The sequence below is a fragment of the Furipterus horrens genome, unplaced genomic scaffold, assembly GCF_987537825.1.
Source record: "Furipterus horrens unplaced genomic scaffold, mFurHor1.1.pri manual_scaffold_17, whole genome shotgun sequence".
Classification (NCBI taxonomy): Eukaryota; Metazoa; Chordata; class Mammalia; order Chiroptera; family Furipteridae; genus Furipterus; species Furipterus horrens.
In genome coordinates, this window is record NW_028327187.1 from 108,339,686 (window position 1) to 108,364,726 (window position 25,041).

General features: G+C 43.5%; 1 protein-coding gene across 6 annotated transcripts in view; it reads right to left on the reverse strand.

Moving 5' to 3' along the window:
- SH3KBP1 (SH3 domain containing kinase binding protein 1) overlaps positions 1 to 25,041 on the reverse strand; it is a 318,770-nt gene that overhangs the window by 11,612 nt on the left and 282,117 nt on the right. For all 6 annotated transcript variants that reach the window (XM_090264196.1, XM_090264192.1, XM_090264195.1 and 3 more), the window contains 2 exons: positions 21,254 to 21,339; positions 1,517 to 1,626 (listed from right to left, as the gene is read on the reverse strand). In XM_090264196.1, the coding sequence (XP_090120322.1) occupies positions 1,517 to 1,626; positions 21,254 to 21,339 (196 nt within the window). The remainder of the gene's footprint in view (positions 1 to 1,516; positions 1,627 to 21,253; positions 21,340 to 25,041) is intronic.

Sequence of the window (25,041 nt, forward strand, 5' to 3'; positions counted from 1 at the left end):
GGATGCCCCAAGGCCCCCTAGATCTTATAAAGTAGGAAAGAATTTGGAGGGAAAACAAAGCCGATGAAGGTTTTATAGAGAAGCTGTGGGAGGTAGGGTTAAAACTGTAAATATAGAGACACCAACAAACAATTAAATACCTTGTGTGTCTAGGAGGCACGTTGGGGAGGGTGTGAATAGGGGAAGGGCAAAGAAGGCAGTATTGACACAATAGTCCACATAAGAAGGAAAAAGACAGTCGGTTACTTTTCCAAGACTTTCTTCACAAAAGGTGCCAACACATAACCAGGTCTGTTTCATACAAGAGGAAAAGTAGGATGACTCAAACCACAATTCCAGACTCAGAAGATATGAGAGAAGCAGTTCAAAGAAGTGGCGCTTTTTTCCCTCTAAATGATGACAGCTTAGGTGGCATCAGTGATGAGGTGAAAGTAGAAAGTGTCCTGGGAAACCTGCAAAAGGTTAATTCCTTGGTATATCCAGGGAAGGGTCATAAGGCCATAGACCTGCATTCCTAGCAAGGGCAAAGCAAGGTCATATAGAGAGGGAGACAGATTGATAGAGAGATAAAGATCGACACACACACCGCTTGCAGAAGCATCAAGATTTTTCTACAGTGGCACTCACTTCAGTGTTTATAATGAGGAACTGGAAACAACATAAATGTTCAGTGATAGTGCACCGGCTAGATAAACTATTATCTCTTCACAGATTACAATACTAGGCAGCCATTAAATGTGATGTTATTGAAGAAGGTGTAATGATTGGAGAGAAAGCTGTGAAATATAAGAGGAAAAAGCAAATTCTAGACAATGCATACTAAGTGACCCCACTTTTGAAGGAACAATTTTATATATCCAAATGCAATTTTAAATGCAATCTAAGAATACAGCAAGAGGCTAACGTTGCTTAGCTCTGGGGAGCAGGATTACAAGCAACCTCCTTCTTTATGCATTTCATTGCTTAAATTTGGCACAATAATGTGTTACAGATTCCCAATGAGAAAAGAACTTACTCAAAACAAACCCCCAAAAACACTTCTACGGCTTATCCAGAGTATTCTGACTTCTCTCTCCAAGACCAGGTTCCTCCTATGTTTAAAAACACTCTCCTAAAGGTCTGCATGGGAGAAAGGCTTGTCACTGCCACACACTGTCTAGTGGCAGAACTTCCTTTTTATTTATAGACCAAACCAGCCTTGATCTCCTTTCCCATCATAAAACATGACATTTTTTTTTCTTACCAATTTTATTTCAGGTTGAAATGAGAATCAGTCTGGAAGGAGAGAAAAAGAAAGTGGGAACAGGGAGTGTCCCCCTGGCTGGCAGACACACAAAGAACAAATAGAAACACTACTTGATTCCGAAGACTCTCAAATCACTTTTTTCGGTCAGCAATGTATCTCATGACTTTTCTCTCCCGCTTGCCCTCAAAACAGTCACTTGCAGAAGAGTCCTTAACTAGACTGTCTCATCTTTCTTGTGTTTGAGCTGTAGAGAATTGAGGAGACACTTACGGATGTGAGGGACTGGGATGGAGGCCGCCGCCCTGTGGCTTTTGGTCTGCTTGTGGTTGGGTGACTGAGTTTCTCAGTAGATGATACCACGGAGTCAAAACCTTCTAGGTCTAAAACAAAAGTAAAACAGATTTTTTAAGAGCAACAATAGGAGCGAGGAAAGGTTCTCATAACATGCCAGAAGCACTTCTTTTCCTTAACAATCATCCTTTATGCCTGGATTACATTTCATCATTTATGAAGGCTGTTTGCATCTCTTGGTCATCCGATAAATGTAACATGAATGGAACAAAGGATAAGTTCCACCTCTGCAGACCAAGCTCACATACGATGATTCTTCATTCTTTCTTCCACAACAATATTCATAAATCTTGAAAAGCTACAGGAAGAGTAAAGGAGGAATCCTCTTTTTCCCACAAAGTCAAGTTCATCTGGGTAGTAAAACATTGCTGCAGCCTCATCACAAAAAGTAGTTATCTGTTATTATGAGGTACAATATCCTCATATAAGTGAGTGCTGGTCGTTGATTCCAAAAGATAAGAGAGGGCAGTCTCCTTCTCTGGCTGTACCGCAGTACCCTGACCATCAGCTCTCACCCTAACTTTAGACCATAAACTCACTGCAAATGGAGCGTAAGCTTCTAGTTCTCCAGAAAACTCACAGAGCCTGGTACATTTTTTTCCAAGAGGCATCACTCAATGAAGGCATCATCTTCTTGGGTCATCAGTATGCTTATTTATTCACACTATTATGATTAAACAACTACTCTGTGCCACACAGACACACACGGCTTAATACCAAGGCTATACCAGCGAGTACAGCGGACATGAGCCAGCTTTCAGAGACCTCATGACTCTGTGACTGATATTTCAGACAAATGTACTGTAGAATTATTCAGCCAGATCGATAATATACCTGACATGCGACCTGGAGGAAGGCCTCTGCCTTGACTTTGCCACCATCTTCAACAAATGATCAGGCCAAGTTGTTTCCTGGATCTACAGAGTTTGGGAGATTTACAAATGAAGTGTAGATGCCTGTGAGATGCACAAAGGAAAGGCTGGGAGAAAGGAGTCAACCCTGAGACCTATTGTTGCTTGTGACTGGGGCAATGCCATCTCTTCCTGGCAACTGTACTGTGTTTCACATGCTAGGCCAGGCACTGCCTTCCCAAACCATCCCCCATTATCCCTTTAACATAGCCTCAGTTTTGTTTCAGGACAGTGTGCCCAGCCTGTGATTGGTCTGGAAGTGGTCCTGTAGCCCAATTTGGGTCACTGAGAAATACAGGGAAGTCTACTGAGAGCCTCTGGGAGAGAGATTGCCTCACTGGCTAGAGAGTTCCAAGGGAGTGGAAGGCCATTTGTGTTGCTGCCCTTTCTTCTTTCCCGTTGGGGATGCTGTGAATGGACAGGATGTCTAGAGCTGTGGCAGCCATATTATGACCATGAGGGGAGGCTGGCCAATGCTCTTGGTGATCTTGAGCATGACAGAGCAGAAAAATGGAAAGATTTTTGGGTGACCAATGAACCACCCACCAGCCCTGTAATAATCTCTTGCCTAGGCTTCATGCCATGTGAAATTAATAACCCTCTGTTATCTCAGCCAATTCTAATCAGATATTCTTTATTTGCAGCTAAAAGCATCCTAATCCATAACTGCAAATCTGCTAGCTCAGGACATAAAAGATAAAAATTATGTGTGTTTTTTCCCTCTTTTTTGGGGTGGGAGGAGAACTCTTTTGTTGATGGTTATAACAAGTGTTCTGGCTGTGTGATGGCTTTATTCTATTAATAACCAGGACACTGTTGTCTTGCAAATTATTTCCTTCAGTAAAGTATACAAAACCAATCACGAGTCACACTCAACAGGACAAACCATTACACTGCCTTTGGGATTATACAGAGTGACTTTATTCTAGCCCCTAGTGAATGAATGATTAGTCAATGAACTCATTTTATAAGGCAAAACAAGTATAACCAAAGGCTAACTATCTGCAGAGACAGCACCAAGAAAATATCAGTGGTGCTCAGGGGCCAAAGTGGGAGCCAATCAGCACCACAGCAAGGCTCCTACATGGCCCTATCTCACAAGCCTGCTGAGCAGGGCTCAGGGATAGGCCTCTCCAGAGCCAGTTCACTACCCTGACCCTCTCAGGAGCCTTCCCTTTTAAAAGATCTTATTTTTCTAAAAGGTTCCCTTCCTGACCACACCCCAGGACTCACCGATACCAACTCCATGTTGTTTGAAAAGGAAAGTCCCCATTACACACTTGGATTGATGCCAAAAGCCACCAGCTGTCATTAACATCCTCCCAATTAATTAAAGTCATTTTCCCCCCATTACAAAAGTAATACATGCTCAGTGTATAATTTAAAAAAACACACATAAAATTGTGACAATAAAAAGAAGTCAACTATAATCTTACCACACTGGTACAACCAACATTATTAGCATTTTGGCATATTATGCTCCAGGCTTTTTCTATAAATAGTCTAGTTCACACTATATGTAGCATTGCATTCTGTTTATTTCATTATCATAACATGCTACAACTCTAAAATTTTTTCATAAACATTTTGATTGCTGTATAATCTTCTACTGCTGCATTGCAATTCATGATTTATTGACTCAATCCTCTATTATTGGACAAGTCATTTCCATACCATTTCCCCTTCCAATTTTTTTATTATAGAAAAGTGTCCACAAATATCTTTGCGTGCACTCTGCATACAATGGGTTTAGCAGGTTCTCTATGCCAGAGATCGCCAACCTCCAGCCATGGACTGATACAAGTCTGGGCCCGTTAGGAACAGGGCTGCCCAGCAGGAGGTGAGCTTGAATGTAATGTGCTTGAATCATCCTGAAACCATCCCCCGCCACCATTCATGGGAAAATTGTCTTCCATGAAACCATCACTGGCGCCAAAAATGTTGGGGACCGCTGCTCTGTGCAGCTCCCAAATAAGGAGCAGGAAGTAAGGCCCAGAACAGGGAGGCCTGCTCAGGGCAGGGGTTTGCTTGTGCAGGACAGGGGACACAAAGAGGGCAGAGGAGCCTGGGAGAAAGGAGAGAGGACACGAAACTGAGGAGCAGATGCTCAGCAGGCAGCCAGGGGAGGAGGTGGAGGACAGAACCATTAATGGTTCCAGCAAACAAGGCGCTGCCTTGGCTGTGTGCTACCAGCAGCTGAGAGGGGCCACCACTATCATGGCTCTGTCCAGGAAACAGAAGCAAGTTCTGGAGGCAAAACCTGAGCAGAGTGAAGTGATTACAGAACAATTAAAGGCCAGGTGACTCTGGCTCTCCACCTTGGTTGCACCGTGGAACCTCTTGGACAAGTAGAAAGACAGACGCCGGGACTCCAGCCCAGGCATTGAATGAACTTAGCTGAGGTACAGGCTGGGTGTTGGTAGGTTTTCAATCTCTTCAGGTGATATGAGCATGCAGCCACGTAAAGAAGCACTGCTCTAGCAGGCTGGGGCTGAGGGGCGGGAGGGATAAATAAGACTTGACTAAGCAGAGGAGAGAATAGGGAGCAGGGGCAGAGGCCACCTGGTGAGTTACAGGTGTTCCAAGGCCCAGTGACTAGACAGAGTGCTGGGCAGATGAGTTGTCAGGAGTAAGGGTCATCGGAGGGGTGTCCTCTGATACTGGGCTGGACAGTGCTGACCTGGTGGGGGCGGGGGCAAGAGAGGTGCCAGAGCAGTTGATCAAAGTGGTGACTGAAGGCTTGGGTGATTGGTGACAGGTCAGAAACACTGCAGCTGGAGTGAGAAGGCGGCCTGCCAGATGACCCAGTATGCAGAGCGGGGTGGGAGAGGGGTGTGGGGAGCAGGTGGAATGGCCTCAGATCCCCTTGGGATGGACTCAGTATATCCACTGGTGTGCAGGGACAGACAAGTTCATGTCCAGGGAACATCAGCTAGACTCCAAGGAGGACTTCATCTTTGCTTCCCACTCGCCCTCCTGAAATAATTAAGTCCCTGTAGGAGTTAAAGGCTTGATGGCATGTGAGATGACGGTCTGTCTTAAAATCACACTTCCAATATGACTCGGAAGTGAGGGTCGGTTTCCCCCACTTAGACTGTGAGCCCCGGAAGGCAGGAACTCATCTGTGAGCTCTCAATGCCTAGCACATTCCTGGAGACAACGTGCTTAATATTCTGCAAATGAAGGAACCTGCAAACAACCGAACAAGCCAGTGAATGAAATGAACTAATCTCAAGATGAAACTGTTGATTCCAGGAGTGCAGCTTACGGAGGGGACCACCAGGGGGACGTGAGGCGGCAGCTCAGGGCGAAGGCAGCATTCTGTGCCACGGCTGCAGAGCCAGCTTGGCTGGCCCATTTCATTTTCCTGGCTGAGGTCTGCACTGAAAGACCGCTACACGCTGAAGCCTGGCTACACATAGCCAGTGTCTCCACAACAGAGGGCCAAGAAGACTGCCGCATCTGTCACTCAAGAGGGTCAGAGTCCTGTAGGGGGAGCGGCTCTTCCCTCCTTCTCTCATACTCACCTCTGTTTAACTTCCTTCAGTTTGAGCTTACAAAAAGCACTTTTTTTTGGACACAACTATACCGAACCGCCAGAAAAAGAAGGACGCACCAAATGTGACGTCATGTGCTGAAAAGGGAACTTCAGACCCTGAATGGCAGTGGACTTCTGATTCCTGACAGTGAAGGGGGAAACTTCAGTACTGTAACCTAATGCTTTCATGACTGTGACCATGGTAGCTGAGATTAAGACAGAATTTCCATGACTAACCTATTGTGGTGTGAAGAAAATGTCCCAATTTTCATGGTGGTTTTGAAATGAATCAGGCTGAAACTTGATAGGAGCTTTCTCAGCCTGGCTGGGAATTTTTCCTCTTACTAAAAAAAAATTTTTTTTTAATCTCTATAAGCCAATCCAAAACTATTGAACTGGCAAATGGTAGGTATTTTTTAAAAGTCATTTTCATGAGGAGGAGAGGTTTTTGGCGTTTGTGATACTTGGAAGACGAGCCCTCTGCAGACATACGGGGATAATTCATGTTGGACAGAGTCGGCTTGGAAAGGCCTCTGACTCTTCATGCCACATGGAAGTGCCCATTTTCCATGAATTTCAGTCACACCCTATCTACTTCAATTAGAAAATGTGGGCTCGTTTTCCACAGATGGGAGGGATGATACCAGTGACCACAGGTGACCTAAAGCGCATTCATTGAAAACACAAAGGAGAAAGAGTCAAAACTCTGAGAGAAGCCAGCTGTCACCAAAATAACTAGTTGTGAGCTCTTCAATGGTTCTGTTTATTCATTGTGGCTCACTGCTCTGGACTTGAGAAAGAGTCCTGGAATCGAAGTTTATTTCGGTTGAAGCCTGTCAACATCACTGTCTCCCAGTATCTCTGCAAGCCATTCCTGCTCCTGCATGTCCCTGTCAAGGGTCACTATAGCGGCAGGACTTCTCGCCTGGAACCACTGTAATAGATTCCTCATTCGAAGCCCCATACCACTCCATGGGCTGCCAGCAGAGATGTTAAAGTACAGATCTGAGTATGTCCCTTAGCTGCTTGAAGTTCTTCCCAAGTTCCCATGGAATCCCAGTGCCTTAACAGGGCCAAGGTGCTCATGCCATGGCCAGTGCCCACCCCTCTCTGTCCCTCAGGCAACTTCCTTCCCTCCGTTCTCCTCCCTTCCCCTGGGACCATCAAGGCTTGGCTCAGGCAACTCGGACCTTTTCCAAGAAGTCAGACTGCACCATAAAGGTTAGCTTGGGTGTTCCCCTAGTCACCCATCACTCCAGTCTCAGCCCTTAGCACCCTAAGCTGACATTCCTTGTTGACTTATTTATCTCCCACATGAGCCAGAGAATGCACTGTGGCTGTTACCTCTGTTTGTCCCAGACCTAACATCATTCCTGGCTTGAAGTGTTCAATAAATGATTATCAAATAAATTAACAAACAACCATTCTGGGCTCCAGTTTTTCCACCAGAAAAAGATAATTATCTGAGCTATGAGCTTTGGAGAGTTATTCTTTTGTAAATGAGAGATTATGTGAAAACTCAAATCACACAGATAGAATTTTGTTTTCATACATCATTGATCGAGTTGTGGAATTTGGCAACAGAGATCTAAGAGTAAAGCTAAATCTTAATAAAAAAAAACACAACTTTTTAAAAATTAAGACTTAAGGTGTGAAAACCCTAAACCCACAGGGTTGTAGGGAGGAAATCTCACCCTGCACATAAATCATGTGACTAGCATAGAACATCTGTGCAGACTACAAAGATGGGCCCATTATTGGGGTCAAATGAACACCTGTGTTAGCTGAGTCATCAACTGAAAAACTCTCATTTGAGCCATGATCAGCTTCTGCAGGAAAATAAGCCCTCCAAAATGTGTAAGGCTATAGCAGATTAGCTGTCGTGTTTTCATTTGCAATCCAGGTGTGACATTTGCAAGACACAAGCTGCTGAGGACAAACAGGTTTGAGCTACTGTTCAGCCATCCTACAGACCATGCTTCACGCTTACGCACTCATGTAACCCTCCCCAAACCCATGCCCTGGAGGTGCTGCTCTAGTCCATGAAGGGAGACAGGGAAGGTCAGAGGTTAGGCCACTTGCTCAAGGTCACAACCAGAAAGTGACACGGCCCACATTACTTTGCTTCCCATTCAATCAATGGTGAATTCTGAGACTTGTTTCTACATCAAGAACAAGAAAAGATACAACGAAAAGTAATCTTTTTTGGTGAAGAAACCACTGTGTGCTCTGATAACAAACTGCCTTTTCCTATTTTATTCAAATGTGTTTTAAAAGGATGGGAAAAAAAGAGGCTGGCTTCTTTAAAGGAAATCTCCGATAAGAAATGGAAGAAGTTAGGCAAGTTAACTGAGACTGACTGGCTATTCAGTACAAAGTAATGTTTATATGGAAACTTAAGGCACTGAGATTTCGTGGGAACTTGGGAAGAACTTCAAGCAGTGAAGAAACGTACTCAGATCAGTCCTTTAACATCCTGGTGGTAGCCTGTGGAGCAGTCTAGGGCTTAGAGCGAGGGATCTATTATAAGAATAAGAGAGAGAGATAAGGAGTTTATTTGCTCATCTACTTAATCAAACATTTATGAACTATCTATTGCATGCCAGGCATAGTGATAGTTTCGAGAATGAAAGTAATCACTCTAAATCAGCTCTATCCATTAAAACAGGCTGTGATGATCAGAACCTGCTATATCTATACTATCTAATATGGTAAGCCCCATGTGGCTAATGAGTGCACGGACTGTGGATAAGTGTGATTATTTAAATTAAATTAAATTTAAATATTACTTATGGCTAGTAGCAACAAAGATCTCTATCACAATCCTACATCATGGTATTTCTTCTCATTCTTGTTTAGTCCATTCACCAAATGCATATTTACTGAGTGAGAACTATGAGCCAGTCTCTGGGTGAGGCATGGGGGGATACAGAGGTGAACAAAATAGCCACGGTCCCTGCCCCATGGAGCTTCCAGCCCTCTGTGAGAGACAAATACACACAGACATAATTACAAATTCTGTAAACTACTACAGAAGGTAAAATGATGAAATTAGCAACTTTTCACATTGTCATGCCTTTAAAAACTGTGCACTAGAGGCTCAAATTGGCTATGCAAAGGGATTTAATAAATAATGTATTTCTTTTATTGGAAATAGTAGTTATGCTATTATTCAGAGGAATGTAAATTGCACAACCTTTTTGGGATGCCATTTGGCAATATCTATTGCAAAAGATAAATATGTAGACCTTCAGATATTCCGCTTCTACAAATTAACCCATAGAAATGTTTATGTAAGTGTATGTATGAGGCCAGTGGTCTTCAGACTGTTTTATCAGTGTACCTTCTAAAATAATTTTGAAAACCCATGCACCCCCCCCCCACATAACTTAGGCTGACACCTAAAATTTTGTATAAGTTTTAGTCACAAATTATATAATTTGCTATACTCTAAATATTGATATTTTAAAATAAAACTATGATATTCCTTTCTTAAATACATTCAATATGCATTTGAATACCACAGCAATGTAACAACCACCATTATCCATTTAAAAAGATCATGAATAAGCTTTTAACAGTTGAAAATTCTGCATCATTTCTTTTTTCTCCTTGAATTCATATTCCATCACACTTCCACTGCTGAATTTTAGTCTAATTTAGTATATTTTTGTCCTTGGTCAATTATCATCTTTTTATGCTATAAAATGCATATAAATCTAAATTTATGATTGTTTATTTCCTAAAATCTTAAGACTCTAAGTATAAAAATTACTTTTTCTCCTGGATTGGTTATCATTATAATTATTATTAGTATATGAAGGATCAAAACATATGTATTCACACATACCACATTTTGATAATAATTTATAAGCATAAAAAAGGTAGAATTTTATTGGGTTCCTCCTTCCCAGATACTTCACGCATACTGGATAACTATTATTTAGCACAAGAATTACAAGGTTTGGTAGCAATCTATTCCTATTTTTCATTTTATAATTGTAAGTGCCAAGAAACTTTGTTCACATAAATAGAAGATAGAAATGGAAAGAATTTTATTACAATGCCACTCAATTCTTTGAACTCCTTTCAAGTTATATAACAAAACTCAGACAGTGGTCTAGCATCATCAAAAACTATTTTTAATAATCCATCAATGAACAACTCAGTAGGGCTCTTCTTCAGTTTTTCTGGAAGCAAAGAATTATAAACCAACCAACTTGTAAATGGATTTTTTTGTCCAGTTGATAAGAGTAACTCAGCTTCTCAATTCCAACACCAATCTTAGAACTGTCTCTTAGTTTGCACCAGGGGTGTTTATACTCCAGGATTGGGCAAGAGACTGGCTGTGCCATATAAAGTAGGAGAGGGCAATTGAGGAAGGGGAGCAGGAAAAGGAGAAGCAGCGTGACACCGGGGCTCTCAGGAGATATGTCTGAAGAAAGAGCACATAAGAAGATGAGCACTATTTGTGGCCTGAGAAGTTTCTCTGGCTGCAAGATACAGGTAGTCTGGTTTGTAGATCCCTGTCCTAGGATGCTCTTTGCAGCATTGCTCCTAGAAAATTGGTCATGGCAGAATCATACAATGGAATATTATGTAGCCTTTAAAAGTATAAGGTTGATCTATGTGACTTATGTGGAAAGATGTTAAGCATACATTATTTAGTACAAAAAACAACGATGGAGCAGAACTGTTTATGTATAACACGGTCATAAAATTCCCATCCATCCATCCAATCATAGAAAGATTTCTAGAAGTATTTAAACAAATTAACAGTGATTATCTCAGGGAGAGGCTGTACTTTCTAACTTTCTGTGTTCTTTTACTTTTTTGAAATAAGCAACTATTCTCTTTTTAATTGGGGGAGTGGGAGAAGCTCTTTAAAATAAAGACACAACTGAGTAGATTGGGTATGAAATGATTGGTTTCAGATGCAGCTATCAAAACCTTAGTCATGTGTTGGCCAGTGTGGCTCAGATGGTTGGAGCATCACCCCAGACATGTGCAGCAAACCAGGCATGTGCTCTGACTGGGAGTCGAACCAGTGACCTTTCAGTTCACAGGCCAGCACCCAATCCACTGAGCCGCACCAGCCAGGGCCAGCAAATCTTGTATAAGCAAAAATTTTTAGGCCAAAACAGCCTACATAAGAGCTTAGAAAGGGCCAAATGATCAATTCTAGGTTAAAAGAACTAACAGAACTAAAAGAATTAAGGTAAAGAGACAAAAGAATAAGCTATTTTATCTCAAAGAGGATTCAGAGAGAGCAGTTTTCTCAACACCCAGACAACTCAGCTAAAAGAAACGGATTCAGAGAAACAAGGCTGTGAGGTTGATCTGGGCCCCTTTGATCATTTTATCCCAGCCCCTGGTTTAAAGATGAAAAGCCAAAATTGAAAGAGGTGTGGGGCCACACCCAATGGTTTGCTACCACGGGATGTGCAACCAGGCTGAGGGCCGGTTTCCTTTTAGGGAGCAAGTCACACAGGACTTCCCATCTTAGTCAACAGCACACTACTTAGACAAGGGAGGAGCAGTCTGACACTCAGAACATTTTAATGCACATGGGAAACAACAACATCCTAATATCCAGAATTACACGGAAGCCGAAATTTATGCTGAGTACAAAACCTGGAGGTATTTCCTGTCCAAAGCCCAGTGCCTGTTTTACCGCCTTGGGAGGAACTGGCGCCTCCTGAAATGCTAGAAGGGCTGGCGGGCCCCATTGTGCAGCGCAGAGGGGAGGCAGAGGATAGAGGCACAAAGTATTTCAAGTATCCTTAAAAATCTGACATCCCATAAGTGATTTTTAAAAATCACAAGCAACTGTATCTCTATAAAAAAAAAAAATCAATCTGCTAATTGTACATTTCTGGGCGTTGAAATATGCCAGAGCCTCAATGCCTGTCTCTCTCTGGAGCCTTTTGTTTGTCCCTCACCACCCCGACATTTCTCCTCTGCTCCACCCTCATCTCTGCAGACAAGCACCAAGCCTGCGGTTTTCAAATGCCACCTGAAGAACTGGTATGTGCCCGTGAGAAAGTTATCGCCAGTCATAGAGAAAAAGGTCAACATCATGAGTCTCCCAGTAAGCTAAATGTGTTCAATTTTTAAACTTGGAGATTATATCCCTTCTACTAGGTGATGGCATTTGTTTTTTAAAAACGTGCTTAATTAGTGAAATAAAGCTCAGCACTCCCTCACATTAAAAGCCCATTATGTTTGGTAGATGAGTCTGTGAAATCCCAAAGATTACGAACAACCTCAGGGAGAAATGACTCAGGCCTGGGGAGATAGAAAGCATCATTATAGGTCACCTCGAAGCTAAATAGAGAGGCTTCTTTTGGCTCTAACTCAGGGCACCCTGTTCTCGTATACCTCATCCTTAGCTTGTCACCAGCAGATCTAATAACCTCCTAATGGGTCCCACCAACCTCATTCCTCAAGAGTTCACCACTTTTCCCACTTAATGAGTCAAAGGTAGCAAGAGGTCAAGAGGACCAAGGCCTTTAGACTACGCCTTAACAAGAGCCTATGGCTAGAGAAGGGGTTTGATAACTCAGCTTCCTTCCTTAATAAAGTGCAGTTTGTCTATAATGCTTTTAGTATGACAAAGGGGCACTTGATCATGGTTTCCTGGCAGGTGCTATATCCCTCTGGATATTTACAAGTCAAACGGAAGCCATAACTGGGCCCTGCCAATCTGCAAGCCACAGGCAGTGGGCGGAGGGGGCACTGCAGGCCTAAGAAATGTTATGTGCAATCAGAGCTGATCGTCACCTGTTTTCTTCTTGCCTCTACATTCATTCCCAGCTCAGAGGCCTCAGCTGAGCGCACTGTGGATGTAACAAAGGTTACTATATAAGTCTCTTAGCTGTGCATAGACTACTTTAAACTCTCTGCATGGGTATTCAAAGAGCTATAAATGGTCTCAGCATGCAGCAAATGCAGAGATGCTCAAGCCATTGGGCTGAAGGAAGAATTCAAGGGACCTGACCAGACAGAGGCAGGCAGCCAAAATCCCAGGGGAGGATATGTCGCCTCTGCACACAAGTGAGCTTCTCAGCCAGGCCATAAATGCTAATGACTACTGAGCACCGTGGACATCTCCAAGCCAAGGGCTGTGTGAACTGAGCTTGTGACACACCTGAATGTCCCTCCACTCCTCCCTCCTGTCAGTTACTTTCCCTCTGAGCAGGCTGACGGCTGTAGGTGGCTCAGGCAATATGGCACTGTTCACTCTTTGTGTTTTATAATAATTCACACCCCCAGATACTCCCATGAGGTTATGCGACATTTATCATGGTCTCCTCCCTTTGATTTTTTCAATCTCCACCTGTGTCTCTACAGTATTCATGAGACTTTTCCTACTGGCACTTCAAATGTTCATTACTTTTGCGCTTATTGGATATGATGGGGTAAAAGATGTGCGTGGAACACAACAAACTAAGTACAAACCCAGCAAATGTGATGGATTGTCAAAGGCCAGAGCTGCCCTGAGGGGGGCCAAGCAGGCAGAAGTGAGCACCTCGGCTTTGGTGTGGACCGATGTTTCTGTGAAGGTCTGTAAGTGGACACCCCCAGTTTACATCTGCGATCAGACTCTTGGAAGTACTGAGGACAGGCCTTGCCACCAGCCTGTCTCCTCGAGGACTGTGACATGATATTGAAACCAGTGCCGGTTGGCAGCTTGAGCTTTTTTATTCAGCACAATTCTAGGCTGTGAGCCCTAACAGTTGTAGGTGAGAGGTCAGGAACCAGGGGAGAGGCACTCCAGGGAGAGGTCCAGGCATAGAACCTCTTCTGAATTAACTGGAGCCAAGACCCATCAAACAGAAGTTCAAGCTGTTTCACTTCCTTGGTATATAAAGCACTTAATTAACCTTAAGCACAATCTCTTTTGCTCTTCGTCATCATGCTTGAGAAATGCATATTGTTTCTAAAATAGTCCTGGTAGAAAGTAAAGTTTGATCATGACTTGTGTCCCTGAATAGGATCCAGAACAGCATGTACACACACACACAGACACACACACACACACACCACCCTTTACAGCCTCGACCCTGATATAAAAGACATATATCTTCCTCTCCAATGCATGAGTAATGTCAGCCACATTCCTGATCCCCAAGGCCATGTCTGAAGGTCACTGGTAAAGAGACACTGTCTGTGGGAGTGAGCTGTGTACCCTGCATGAAAGTTCTCATGTCAGACTGGCTAACCCCAAGAGGGCCAAGAAGCACAGCTAGCTTACACACACGGTCAGCCAGCAGAGTCCATCTGGGACACTCCAAATGTCACTCCTGTGGGTTCGTGAACGCAGGCAGGACACAGTATATGTTATTCTATAAAACCCAAGAAGTCACGCAACTGACCTAAAATGCTACAAGGACCAAAGGGGAAATTTAAAATATAAGAAAGGACACACACACACACACACACACACAAAAAAAAAAAAAAAAAAAAAAAACACCCAACAGCCCAAAGCCAGGGACTTCCCCCCAAATCTGCCTGAGAACCCCAAGAAATATTTCTTATAGTAAAAGGCAGAAATTTCAAAATAAGTTAAGACTTCAAACACTTGTTTATACAGATTTGGTGTCATAAAAATTTTGTTAATAGTCACTATTAAATGGCTTCACATATGTTTTGAACAGCTTTGGTACACAGAGCACAAATTTATAATACAGCATTAATTAAATTTCATGTTTGTTGTCCTTTTACTTAATACTCATTTAAACATTGGATATTAAATCTTGGGAGGGTATCTAATCCCAACTATAACAATCTTTCCATGTGAAAATCAGACTCAAATCCTATTTTTTTTCCTAGAGCAAGAAACTTGCCATAAGCCTGAGGATGATCACTCTCTCAAAGGTCACGGAGACTTTCTTGGTCAATGTTTAAGTATTTCAGATATATTTACTTTTTTTGTATATAAAGTCATTGGTTTCAACAAGCTCTGAAACCATTTTCAAATTATGTTTTATAGAGATTCGCAGGAAATGAGATGGGCCACCTCAGGACCACAAGGCTGTACCCGAGGGGACACTGTCCTTGGCCCAGCAGTTCCAGGCTCCCCATTGGATTCTTGACACTGGCCAGGCTTCTCTCACCCTTGGTGCTACTGACGTTTGTGGCCAGATTGGTCTTTGGTGTTGAACTGTCCTGTACACTGCGGGATGTTTAGCAGTACCCCTGGTCTCTACCCACTACATGCCAGTAGCACCCCCACTCCCATCCGCACTCTCATGTTGTGACAACCAGAAATGTCCCAAGACATCATCAAACATCCCCTTGGGAAGAGTGGCTGAGAACCGCTGATGTAGACCAACCTCATGCACTAAAATATCTGGGTCCATGGGTCAGGGAGACCTGGATTCAACTCTCACTCTGCTACTCACTAGCCAGTTAACCTTGTCCTAATTACCTGGCTTTCTTTATCCCCTGTCCCTTCCCTATAAAAATGAGAGTCACTATACCTCCTATATAGGGCTGGTGATGATGAGAAAGACACAAAACATATGAGATGTCTAGGGGGCACCCCAGTCACTGTTAGTTCCTTTTTTCCTTCCTCTTGCTCACTCTGGCTGCTATTAATTCACCCACTGTAACCTCAGGACAATGGTAGAAGGCAGATGAAGAAAGGGAGTATGTGCTTGTAATTGTACTAGAGAAATGGTTCTCACACTAAGACATTGCATACATAACTACATTCTTCAGAAGCAACTATCTGCAAATTGCACCTGAAAAAGGAATCCAGATTATAAAGACATGTTCTACCTCCAAATATTCTTAGAAAACACTCCTAAGCCTTCTAAACACTTTGTGAATATTCTATAACCACAGCTGTAATCAACTGGTCCTCAATTTAAGAAAACTGTGTAACCCTGGCCAGGTAGCTCAGTTGGTTAGTGTCATCTTGACCCGCCAAAATTGTGGGTTCAATGCACAGTCCATGGACACAGATGACAATGTGGTGGAGGATGGGGGCACGGGCTGACTGGAGGGGGGCAAAAGGGGGAGAAATGGGGGACATCTTGTGATAGTGTCAACAATAAAAAAGAATCTACCAATGGATGCATAAATAAGTGGGACAACAAATGGATGTTTCTCTCTCTCTCTCTCTCTCTCTCAAATCAATTAAAAAAAAAACCCTCTGTAAAATAATATCCTTATTTAACACCTTCAGGGAACTTATTTGTATTACCAAAGGATTCCTCCACAGGCTTTTAGGCAGCTTTCTTAACACATCTAAAACATGATGCAATTTATAAAAGACTGGTTTACAGACAACTCAGAAACACCAATATAATGGCTATTAGTTTAAATAAACACAACTATTCTATAAAGGGGGGCAAAGGGGCACTTCTAAGCCCATACTTATAAATTAGTTGTGTGCATATATCTTTTTTGACATTGAGACCTCAAAGTGACTGCTAAGAGAATTTCAGTTTAAGCTCTTTTTTCCATTTTAACAGTTTATTGAGGTATAATTTATATACCACGAAGTTCACCCATTTAATGAACACAACTTAGTCATTTTTAGTAAAGTTACAGAATTGTGCGACCATCACCACAATCCGGTTTCAGAACCTTTCCAGCACCCCAAATCAATGAGCTCTTAACAGCACTCTCAGGGTGTAGGGAAGTGCTTTTGCATTTCCCGGTCCAAATGAATAGGCCTAGAGGCCTCTGGGAGAGACTGAGGACAGCTTGCAGTTGGTCTTCATAGCTTTCAAACCAGGTCCCTGTCCTAAGTCCATTGACTTTAAAGCTAGTAACACTTGGCCCCAAACTGAGTACCATGTGAAGTAAGTGTCTCGGGGGGCGGGGTGGGGGAGTCGGGAGGGAGATGGAGGGAAAATCCTCAGCTTCCTCAAGTAAAGAGGGGGTGGTGTCCATGTAAAGAGATCGAAGTGGGAACAGTTTGATGAGAAGAAACAACAGTTAAAACAAAGGTGGCAAACAACTGAAGAGGAAGAAGAAGGGCTTTTTCTAAGTCAATTAGTTGAAACTCGATGGCTTCGTTCCCAGGCTGCTTCCCACCTTGAGGCCCACTGCCATGGGCCTTAGTAGAAAGAAACAGGAAACCTCTGTAGTATTGAAGTGTAACCATAAATCCTGCCATGCTGTGGGAACTACGATATATGGCATAATAAAAGTAAATGTTATGGCTCTTGACTTCGCGGCCTATAATCTCCCATTCAATCGGAACAGAAGAGTTTTCTGTCAGCAGGAGAAAACTGGACAATTTAATTTTCACTTCTATTCATGCGCACGCCTGTGTTGGAGCTCATCCATGGTTTTTCTATTATGTTTCTTGAAATATGGCTGCGTCGTTTGATATAAACAATATCTCAAACCGACATCAACAACTTAGTTTGGGACCAACTGATTTCATTCTAAGTTATCGTGGGCTGACAGATACTGAGAGCTGCCCATTCGAGATCTGAAAAAGCCATGTTCTCTAATTCAATGTCATAATCATTTAAAATTATAGCTTTATTACGAGAAAACACATTTATTTAAATAGCTAACACTGATGATTACTAATGGCTTTCAGGATGGCTCTGCTATTCACCATGGTCCACATTTGGACAGCTTTGATTGTCTAAAGCACTAACAAAATCTTCTGGTACAAATAATTTCCTTCTTGATTCAAAAGGATAAACACATGCCACAAAAGCAGCCCCGGAGAGAGCCAGCCACTCTGCAATGTCCTCTTCTCCTTGAGAGCATTTCTGCATTTGGGCCTAAACACATTTTGCTTAAAATCCTCTCCTCCTTTGGCCCCGGTGGCACTGCAAGATTCCGCTTTTCCCTTACACGTGGACTTTCTGCAGGCTTTGATCTTCAGTGCTAGGTTCTTTGTTCCCATGGTAAGGATTTTATTTTTCTTGTTGCCATTTTATCACTTCCATGTAAACAACATTAGAAATAAGCATTTTTATCTTTTTGCAACCCGCCAAGTAACTTTTCATAATTTTGGAAGACGAGATAAGGAAGTTGGCAGAGATGTAGTATTCTTTACAGATAAAGAAGCTGAAGCTCAGAGAGTCTATGCAGATTACGATGGTCACTCAGCCAGGGAGCAGCAGAATCTGCAGCACTCGCACCCAGGTGTGCAGATGCCAACCCTGTGTTCCTGTCTCATGGAAGGCCCTAATATCTACCTGCCATCCCTGCCCACCTCCCTGGCCTCAGGCTTCTACCTTCAGCCTTCATCCGACACTGACACGGGATGTCCGACCAAAGCTCAAAGTCACTGCGCTGAAATGAATTCATCATATTTCCCCCCCAAAACCAATTCTTCCTCCACATACTTATTTCTACCCAAGTCATTTTTCCCCAGCTACCCAACCCTAAAACCTCACAACTAACAAATCGTTCTCTCCTCCTCCCCACTCCCAAATCCAATCTGTTACTGAGGCCTGGCCATAATGCTCTCGCATTACTGCTTCCGCATCTACCCCTTCTTTCACAATCCTTTTGAGAGCAGTTTAATTCTGGCTCTCTCTCACTTCCTCTCACTGGAACTATCAAATAACCCGACTCCTGACACCGATCTTTCCTTCACCTCATTTGTCCCACAAAGCTCCACCGGTGATACCTGAATTTTCAGACCTGATCATGTCACTTCAGTGTCAACCATCAACAGCTTCTGCTGCCTACAGGATCAATTACAAACCCGTCCCTCTCAAACTCAATCCAGTCCCAACTGTTATTTCCCGCTCCCTCCCTCTTGCCCCTCCACGCCAGCACCAACCCTCTGTTGCAGCCAGGCTGATCTAGGATCAGCTATTGGCAGTCCCCAGGGGATTTTCCTGCCCACCTCTGCCTCCACCTAAGCAAATCCAACTTCCAGATTTGGGTAAATCTGTCCCCCTTCACATAACCTGTGCTCACACTCCGCACGCCAAGGAGCACCCCCAACTCCGAGCGGCATTGCTTTCTACCACTCAGTTACCCTTTACACAGACTTTCCGAGTTGCTTCACTTTTCATTTGCTGTCTTCGGAGCACAAAGAGACCCAAAGACCCTGGAAGGCAGGGCCTGTGTGTAAGGGCCTTGGTAGCCATTCAGCCTTGTATTTGAGTAGGAGGTACTCAAGTATGTAGTGGTTGATTTCATAACCGCCAATCATCGTTTCTCACAATGCAAGTAATGTTATATTAAATTATTAGCCTGAAGAATTATAGTTTGCTGGTCTTAATGTCTTCTTGTCAAAATACAAGCAAACTAAACCTCTCTTTGTGGGCTCTCAGATACATACAACGGGTGCTTAGTTTTCACAGTATGAAAAGCTTCCATAGGCTAAACCCCCTCCATCAATGCGCCTAATATTTCCAAAGTAGCTCGTGAGAGTGAAAAACATGAAATTCACATATTGGCAATAGCTGCCTTACTTGTCTCCAGACCCAAAGGAATAAAAAGGTCAAAGGTCAATGTTCTTCAAAAGAAAGGCGCATCTCTGTGCATTCTGGAGGTAGGAGAACACCTCCCTTCTTGTGGGAGGCCGCACATACTACCTGCACCAATACTTTGCTCACTAGCCACCCTGCCTAGAAATGAAACCTGAATGCTAAACTGTAGCAGTAGAACCAGAACTTAGGCTCATTCTGATGATTTATTCTCATTCACAGCCTATCACGGCTCTGCTCTTCCCTGCCCTTTAACCGGGTCAAATGCTACAGCAGCCTAGCATTTCAATTATTATTGCATCAGTCCAAGCTGTCAGAAGCCCTTGGTCATGTTTTCTGACTGGGCTCTCAAAAGCTGATTGAGGATATAGGACAGTTTCTGGAAACAAAACAAGCACTTTTGGTGTTTACAGTCACAAGGACACATCCTACCCCCAACGCCTTCAAAAGATCAGGTCAGAGACTGCAGGTCAGCAGTTGCAAAGAGGCAACTGTATTAGCAGGTTCAGAAGAAAAGGACACCCCAGCAGAGGAGTAACCCCAGGTGACGAGAATGCTCATGTTAGGCACTCTGGTGCCTCTTACAAGACCTGCCAACTGTGAGACATTTGTTTCTAAATTGAGCAGCCAAAGCAAAGGATGCCAGGAATATTCCACGCCCAATCAATCCCTGATGGTTGCCAGAGGTTAGGGAAGGGGAGGGGGCAGGCAGAAGGTGGCTGTGGTTATAAAAAGCAACAGAGGGATCCTGGTGGTGATGGAATGTTCTGTATCTTGACTGTGGCGGTGGATACACAAACCTACACATGTGACAAAATGACATAGAACTAAACACCCAAGTACAGTACTTGTAAAACTGGGGCACCTGGTGGACTGTGTCAATGTCAATATCCTGGTTGTGATGTTGCACTACAATTTCCTAAGATGCTTCCACTGGGGGGAACTGAATAAATGGTCTGTGGAGCTCTCTGCATTATTTCTTACAACTGCACGTGAAATCTCTACTTATTTCAAAATAAAATTTTTGACTTAAAAGAGGCAAAATCCAAAACGTAGCCCTCTCTCTTATGTAGGATAGGAGAGAATGCTAACTTATGACTGTGATAGGTACAAATAAGAGCTGTAAAGTTAAAAAATTTAAGACCTTGAATCTGGACTTCTTAAAAGGGTTTTCACCTAAGTGAGACCAAGAGTGGCCTCAACCAGCACACATGTGACCTCAAACCCACTCATGCTTATCCTCAAAAGACCCTCTGACTTTTTACCTGCAGAGACTTTAGCTACCTTCCCATTTATCACATAGTGGTATCTTGACCTTGGGAAAATTCACTGATGTTCTGAACTAAGTGGCAATTATTATATCAAAGCTCATTTTAAACTCAAAGCCAAAACACTTAGTGCTGGGTTTACAATGAACTCTGCCATTCTGCATTTTGACCCATTCACCTCATTACATTAAAAACATAAGTCACTGGAAAACGTGAATATAAGTGCTAATGCCCACTTTTACAGAAAAATTTATTCATCATTTCTTTTTGTGGGGCCTTGCAAGGAATTTCGAAGGCAAGGGAGAGTAAGAATCCCAAGCATTGTGTTTCAATGTGGGAACCACTGCTGTTTGCCCGGTTAATAAAACTGCAACACCTAAACCCTCCAGGGCTGTTAGCCTTGCACTTAAATAGATGTGTTAGTTCTCATCAGGTTTCTTGAAGGGGAAAATTGAGCTCTGCGGTTCCTTCAAACCTGTGGGAAGACAAGCAAAAATGCACTTCTTACTCACCGATGTCATTGCTGCGGTCCGAGAGATCCTTGTCCAGGATGCCAGATAGCGAACTGCCCACCAAGTCAATCTTTGGACCGTCACCCCTACATTAAAAACACAAGTCCAGGCGTTTAGTAATTGGTGCATGTCCTTGTCATTTTCTTAGCTTTCTTGCTGCACACAAGTTAACGAGTGTGCTGTGTGTGGGGCAGGTAGCACTGTCGCCTATGAGGAAGCCAGTAGGAAGCAACGAGTTGTCCAGCCACAGGGGCCTGGGTGCAAAGCGGCTGACAGACTGGATGCCCCCCTCTCCAGCACACATTTTCAAAGATGGCTATTTTAATAACGACTGTTCAGCAATGCACCTTTAGCCACAAACCCTCCTGCTGGTACACAGGGTACAGCGTAGGCCCTGCTCCCGCCTCATGGCCAAATAAGCACCAGCAAACAGTAACTGGGAGCTTCCCTTTTAAGGAGCAAGGAATGTAGCCAACGCTGCTTGTCAAAGGTCAACTACTTTTAACCTTGAGAAAAAGGTTTTCTGGCCTGGGGCTGAGGCATCAGCCAGGCTGTTGACAGGCACAAGGTGTCGAGTTGAGATCTGGCAGCCTGAAAGCTGGCGCTGGGGCACAGGCCTATAAAATTAGACAACTCTTGGGTGGGTGCCCCCATGCCCATCAGGACACGCGTGACTTCCCTCTGTATTTGGGTGAGGAGCAGCCCTTGGGGAAGGATTGAGCCTCTAAGATGATGAGAGTAATAGCCCCCTGATGCACGAGCAGAAGATGCCTCCGAATTCCTTAAAAAGGCAGCTCTTTGGGTCCTTTGGGGGGGGGGGTGTTCATGCCAAACAAGATTATCCAAGGTCTGTGACAGCAGTGAAACAGGAATAAAAACAAAATGTAGCCTATAAAAACGAGAGGGAGAAGTCAAGCAATTGTTCCCAGAAAGCAACAGAAATAGTCCATCTCATGGCTTCTGGCAGTCGCCATGGCAGGAGGCCAAACTATACAATGAGTAGAAGTTGTAGTATTAAGAGGGCCAAACCAGGTGGTACCTCTCTGGAAGGGCTCCAGGTCTTAAGTGGGAGAGACAGACAACTACAAGTCCACATGGCACAGGCAGTGTAAGACATAGGCACGTCAAAGTCGTATACAGAGGACTGGGCCCGTGCAGGGTATATGTATGGCAGTGCGGGGCACATGGGGGAGGGGGCGTTACAGTTCGGCCTTGGAGGAAAAAGGAGAACTATCAGTAAGACACATGATTGAGCAAGGACCCAGAGTAGCCAGACGTCCTAGGGTTAAAGCCTGAGGTCTCCAGAGAGAAGTGACAGGAGAAAGGTCAGAATGCTGCACTGAGCACTAAAGGGTTCCGTTTATCCTGGAGGTGATGGGAGACAGAGGGAAACTGAAGCAAGAGCCTTATAAACCTAGAGGTAAGGGATGGGGTTGACAGGGCCGGTTCCTGGCTTTCTCGTTCATGAGGGGTGGCAGTGGTAGCAGTCACTGTGACGTGCGTACCCTGGAACGGTGAAGAGTACCCAGAGAAACAAAATAATCCCCCGTCAGTTCCCAAATGGATGAGACTGACTCCTATCGTCAAGCATAACCTCAGGAACCCTCAAGACGAGCAGAGGTGAGAACCCCGGGGAACCAGGGCTGAGCCAAACGGTTTGGCCTTCACCAAGAGAAAAAATACAGCTGTAAGACTGTGTGTGTGCATTATGAGACTCACTGGGCTTTTCAGGCTTTGGCTGAAATCAAAGTTCAAGGAAAACGTGGACTACTGTACTTGGAAAGGGGAAGCAGCTTGAACTTCACAGCAGAGCCTTTATTCCCCACTTCACCCCAACCCCATAAGGTGGTAGGGGCCCTCCTAGGTGAGGTTTCCACAGCAGATTCCCTCTCCACCCCCAGGTTCCCAAAGCTCAGGCCCTGCAGGACACGCTTCCTTGGACAGACCCCGAGCCGACAGCTACAGCTGGATTGAGGAAACATTTCAAAAAATTTATTCAAAACATCCACTAATTTGAATGTAACTTTCAAAATAAATGTTTTAGAAATGAAGTATTATTAGTAGGAAAGCATTTGCATTTTTATAAAAGTCTTCAGGGCGCTTAATATTATTATTTGGTATCTATGCAGCCCAAATGATGTGGTGCTGTCTTCTGCCAGACTAACTGACTGAACTCAAGCTAGACTCACAGCCAGACAGTTCTGTCCTTTTGGGGACACACCAAGGACCACAAAGTTATAAGAACACATGTTCTGTCCAGGGAGGCAGGTCACTCAGGCAATGAAAGTCCAGTTAATTCCACTGGGCTGCCTTTTTTTTTTTTTGGCCAAAGGGGAGGATAGTCCTAGGTGCCACCCTGGTGGGCAGCGGGGGTGGGGGTGGGGGGTGGTCAGGGGAGGTTTTGGTGGGGAGAAGGAGCTTTGCACAGCAGTTAAGCACATGTATAGCAGAACATGCTGGCTGCTTCGGAACATGTGCTTTAATCGTACATTTTGGTAACTGAATCTTGCAGCTGCCATTTCCCTCTGATTTGACAGCTGGAAGCTTCCAGTCAAATGTGAGCCTATCTTGAGAGGCTGTAGAGAACTCTATTGCACATTACAGACATACCTCATTTTATGGTGTTCAGCTTTATTGTGCTTCCTAGCTATTGCTCCCCCACTACACCCCACAAATTGAAGGTTTGTGGCAATCCTGCATTACCTACATTGGTGCCATTTTTCCAACAGGCTCAGATGATGGTTAGCCCTTTTTTTTTAGCAATAAAGTATTTTTTTAATCCTCACTTGAGGGTATATTTATTGATTCCAGAGAAAGAGGAAGGGAGGGAAGGAGGAAGGGAGGGTGAGAGAGAAAGGGATTGAGAGAGAGATAAACATTGATCAGTTACTACCTGTACGCGCCCCAACCAGGGATCAAACCCAAAACCTAGGTATGTGCCCTGACCGGGAATTGAACTCACGACCTTTCAGTTTACAGAATGATGCTCCAACCAACTGAGTCACACCAGCCAGGACTAAAGTATTTTTAAATTAAGGTATATACAATTTTCTTAGACATAATGCTATTGCATACTTAGAAGACCAACAGTAGAGTATAAATATAACTTTTATGTGCACTGGGAAAGCAAAAAATTTGTGTGACTCGCTTTATTGCTGTAGTCTGGAACCGAGGCTGCAATATCTCCAAGGTCTGCCTGCCTACTATCTGTGCCTTGCTCACTTTATCTTGGCCTGTATTACTTTTCTACCCTTACTTCCCCTTTATTGTCACTCTCAACTACTTATTTTTGAAATTTACCTCAAAGCCTTTGGGGAACAGTACAAGATAAAATGAAGTAATTTTAAAGAACAGGATGTCTAGCAATAGCATTAGAAATGTTCATCTGCTTTGGACCAGTTCTGGGAGTACATGCTAAAGAAAGAGTCTAAAATACCCAAATGGGTTTTGCAGGTCAATATGTTTATCACAGTGTGACATGTAATAACGAAAAACTGAAGAGACCTGGAATCTTTCATAAACAGGGGAAGAGTAGAATAACTTATGGTATTTGGCACTTTTATATAGTCACTGAAATAATATTCACGAACAAATTTATGACAACAAATTCCTGTGATGTTATGATGTCAAGGAACAAAGGCAAATTTAAAATGACTTCTGCCTCAATGCATATACACCTGTGTGCACTTCTGATATAAAGTCATACCTCGGCACTCATCAGCTTCAGAGCTCGTCAAACTCATTGCATTTTGACGAGAAAAAAAAAAAATGTTTCAGCCCTCAGCACT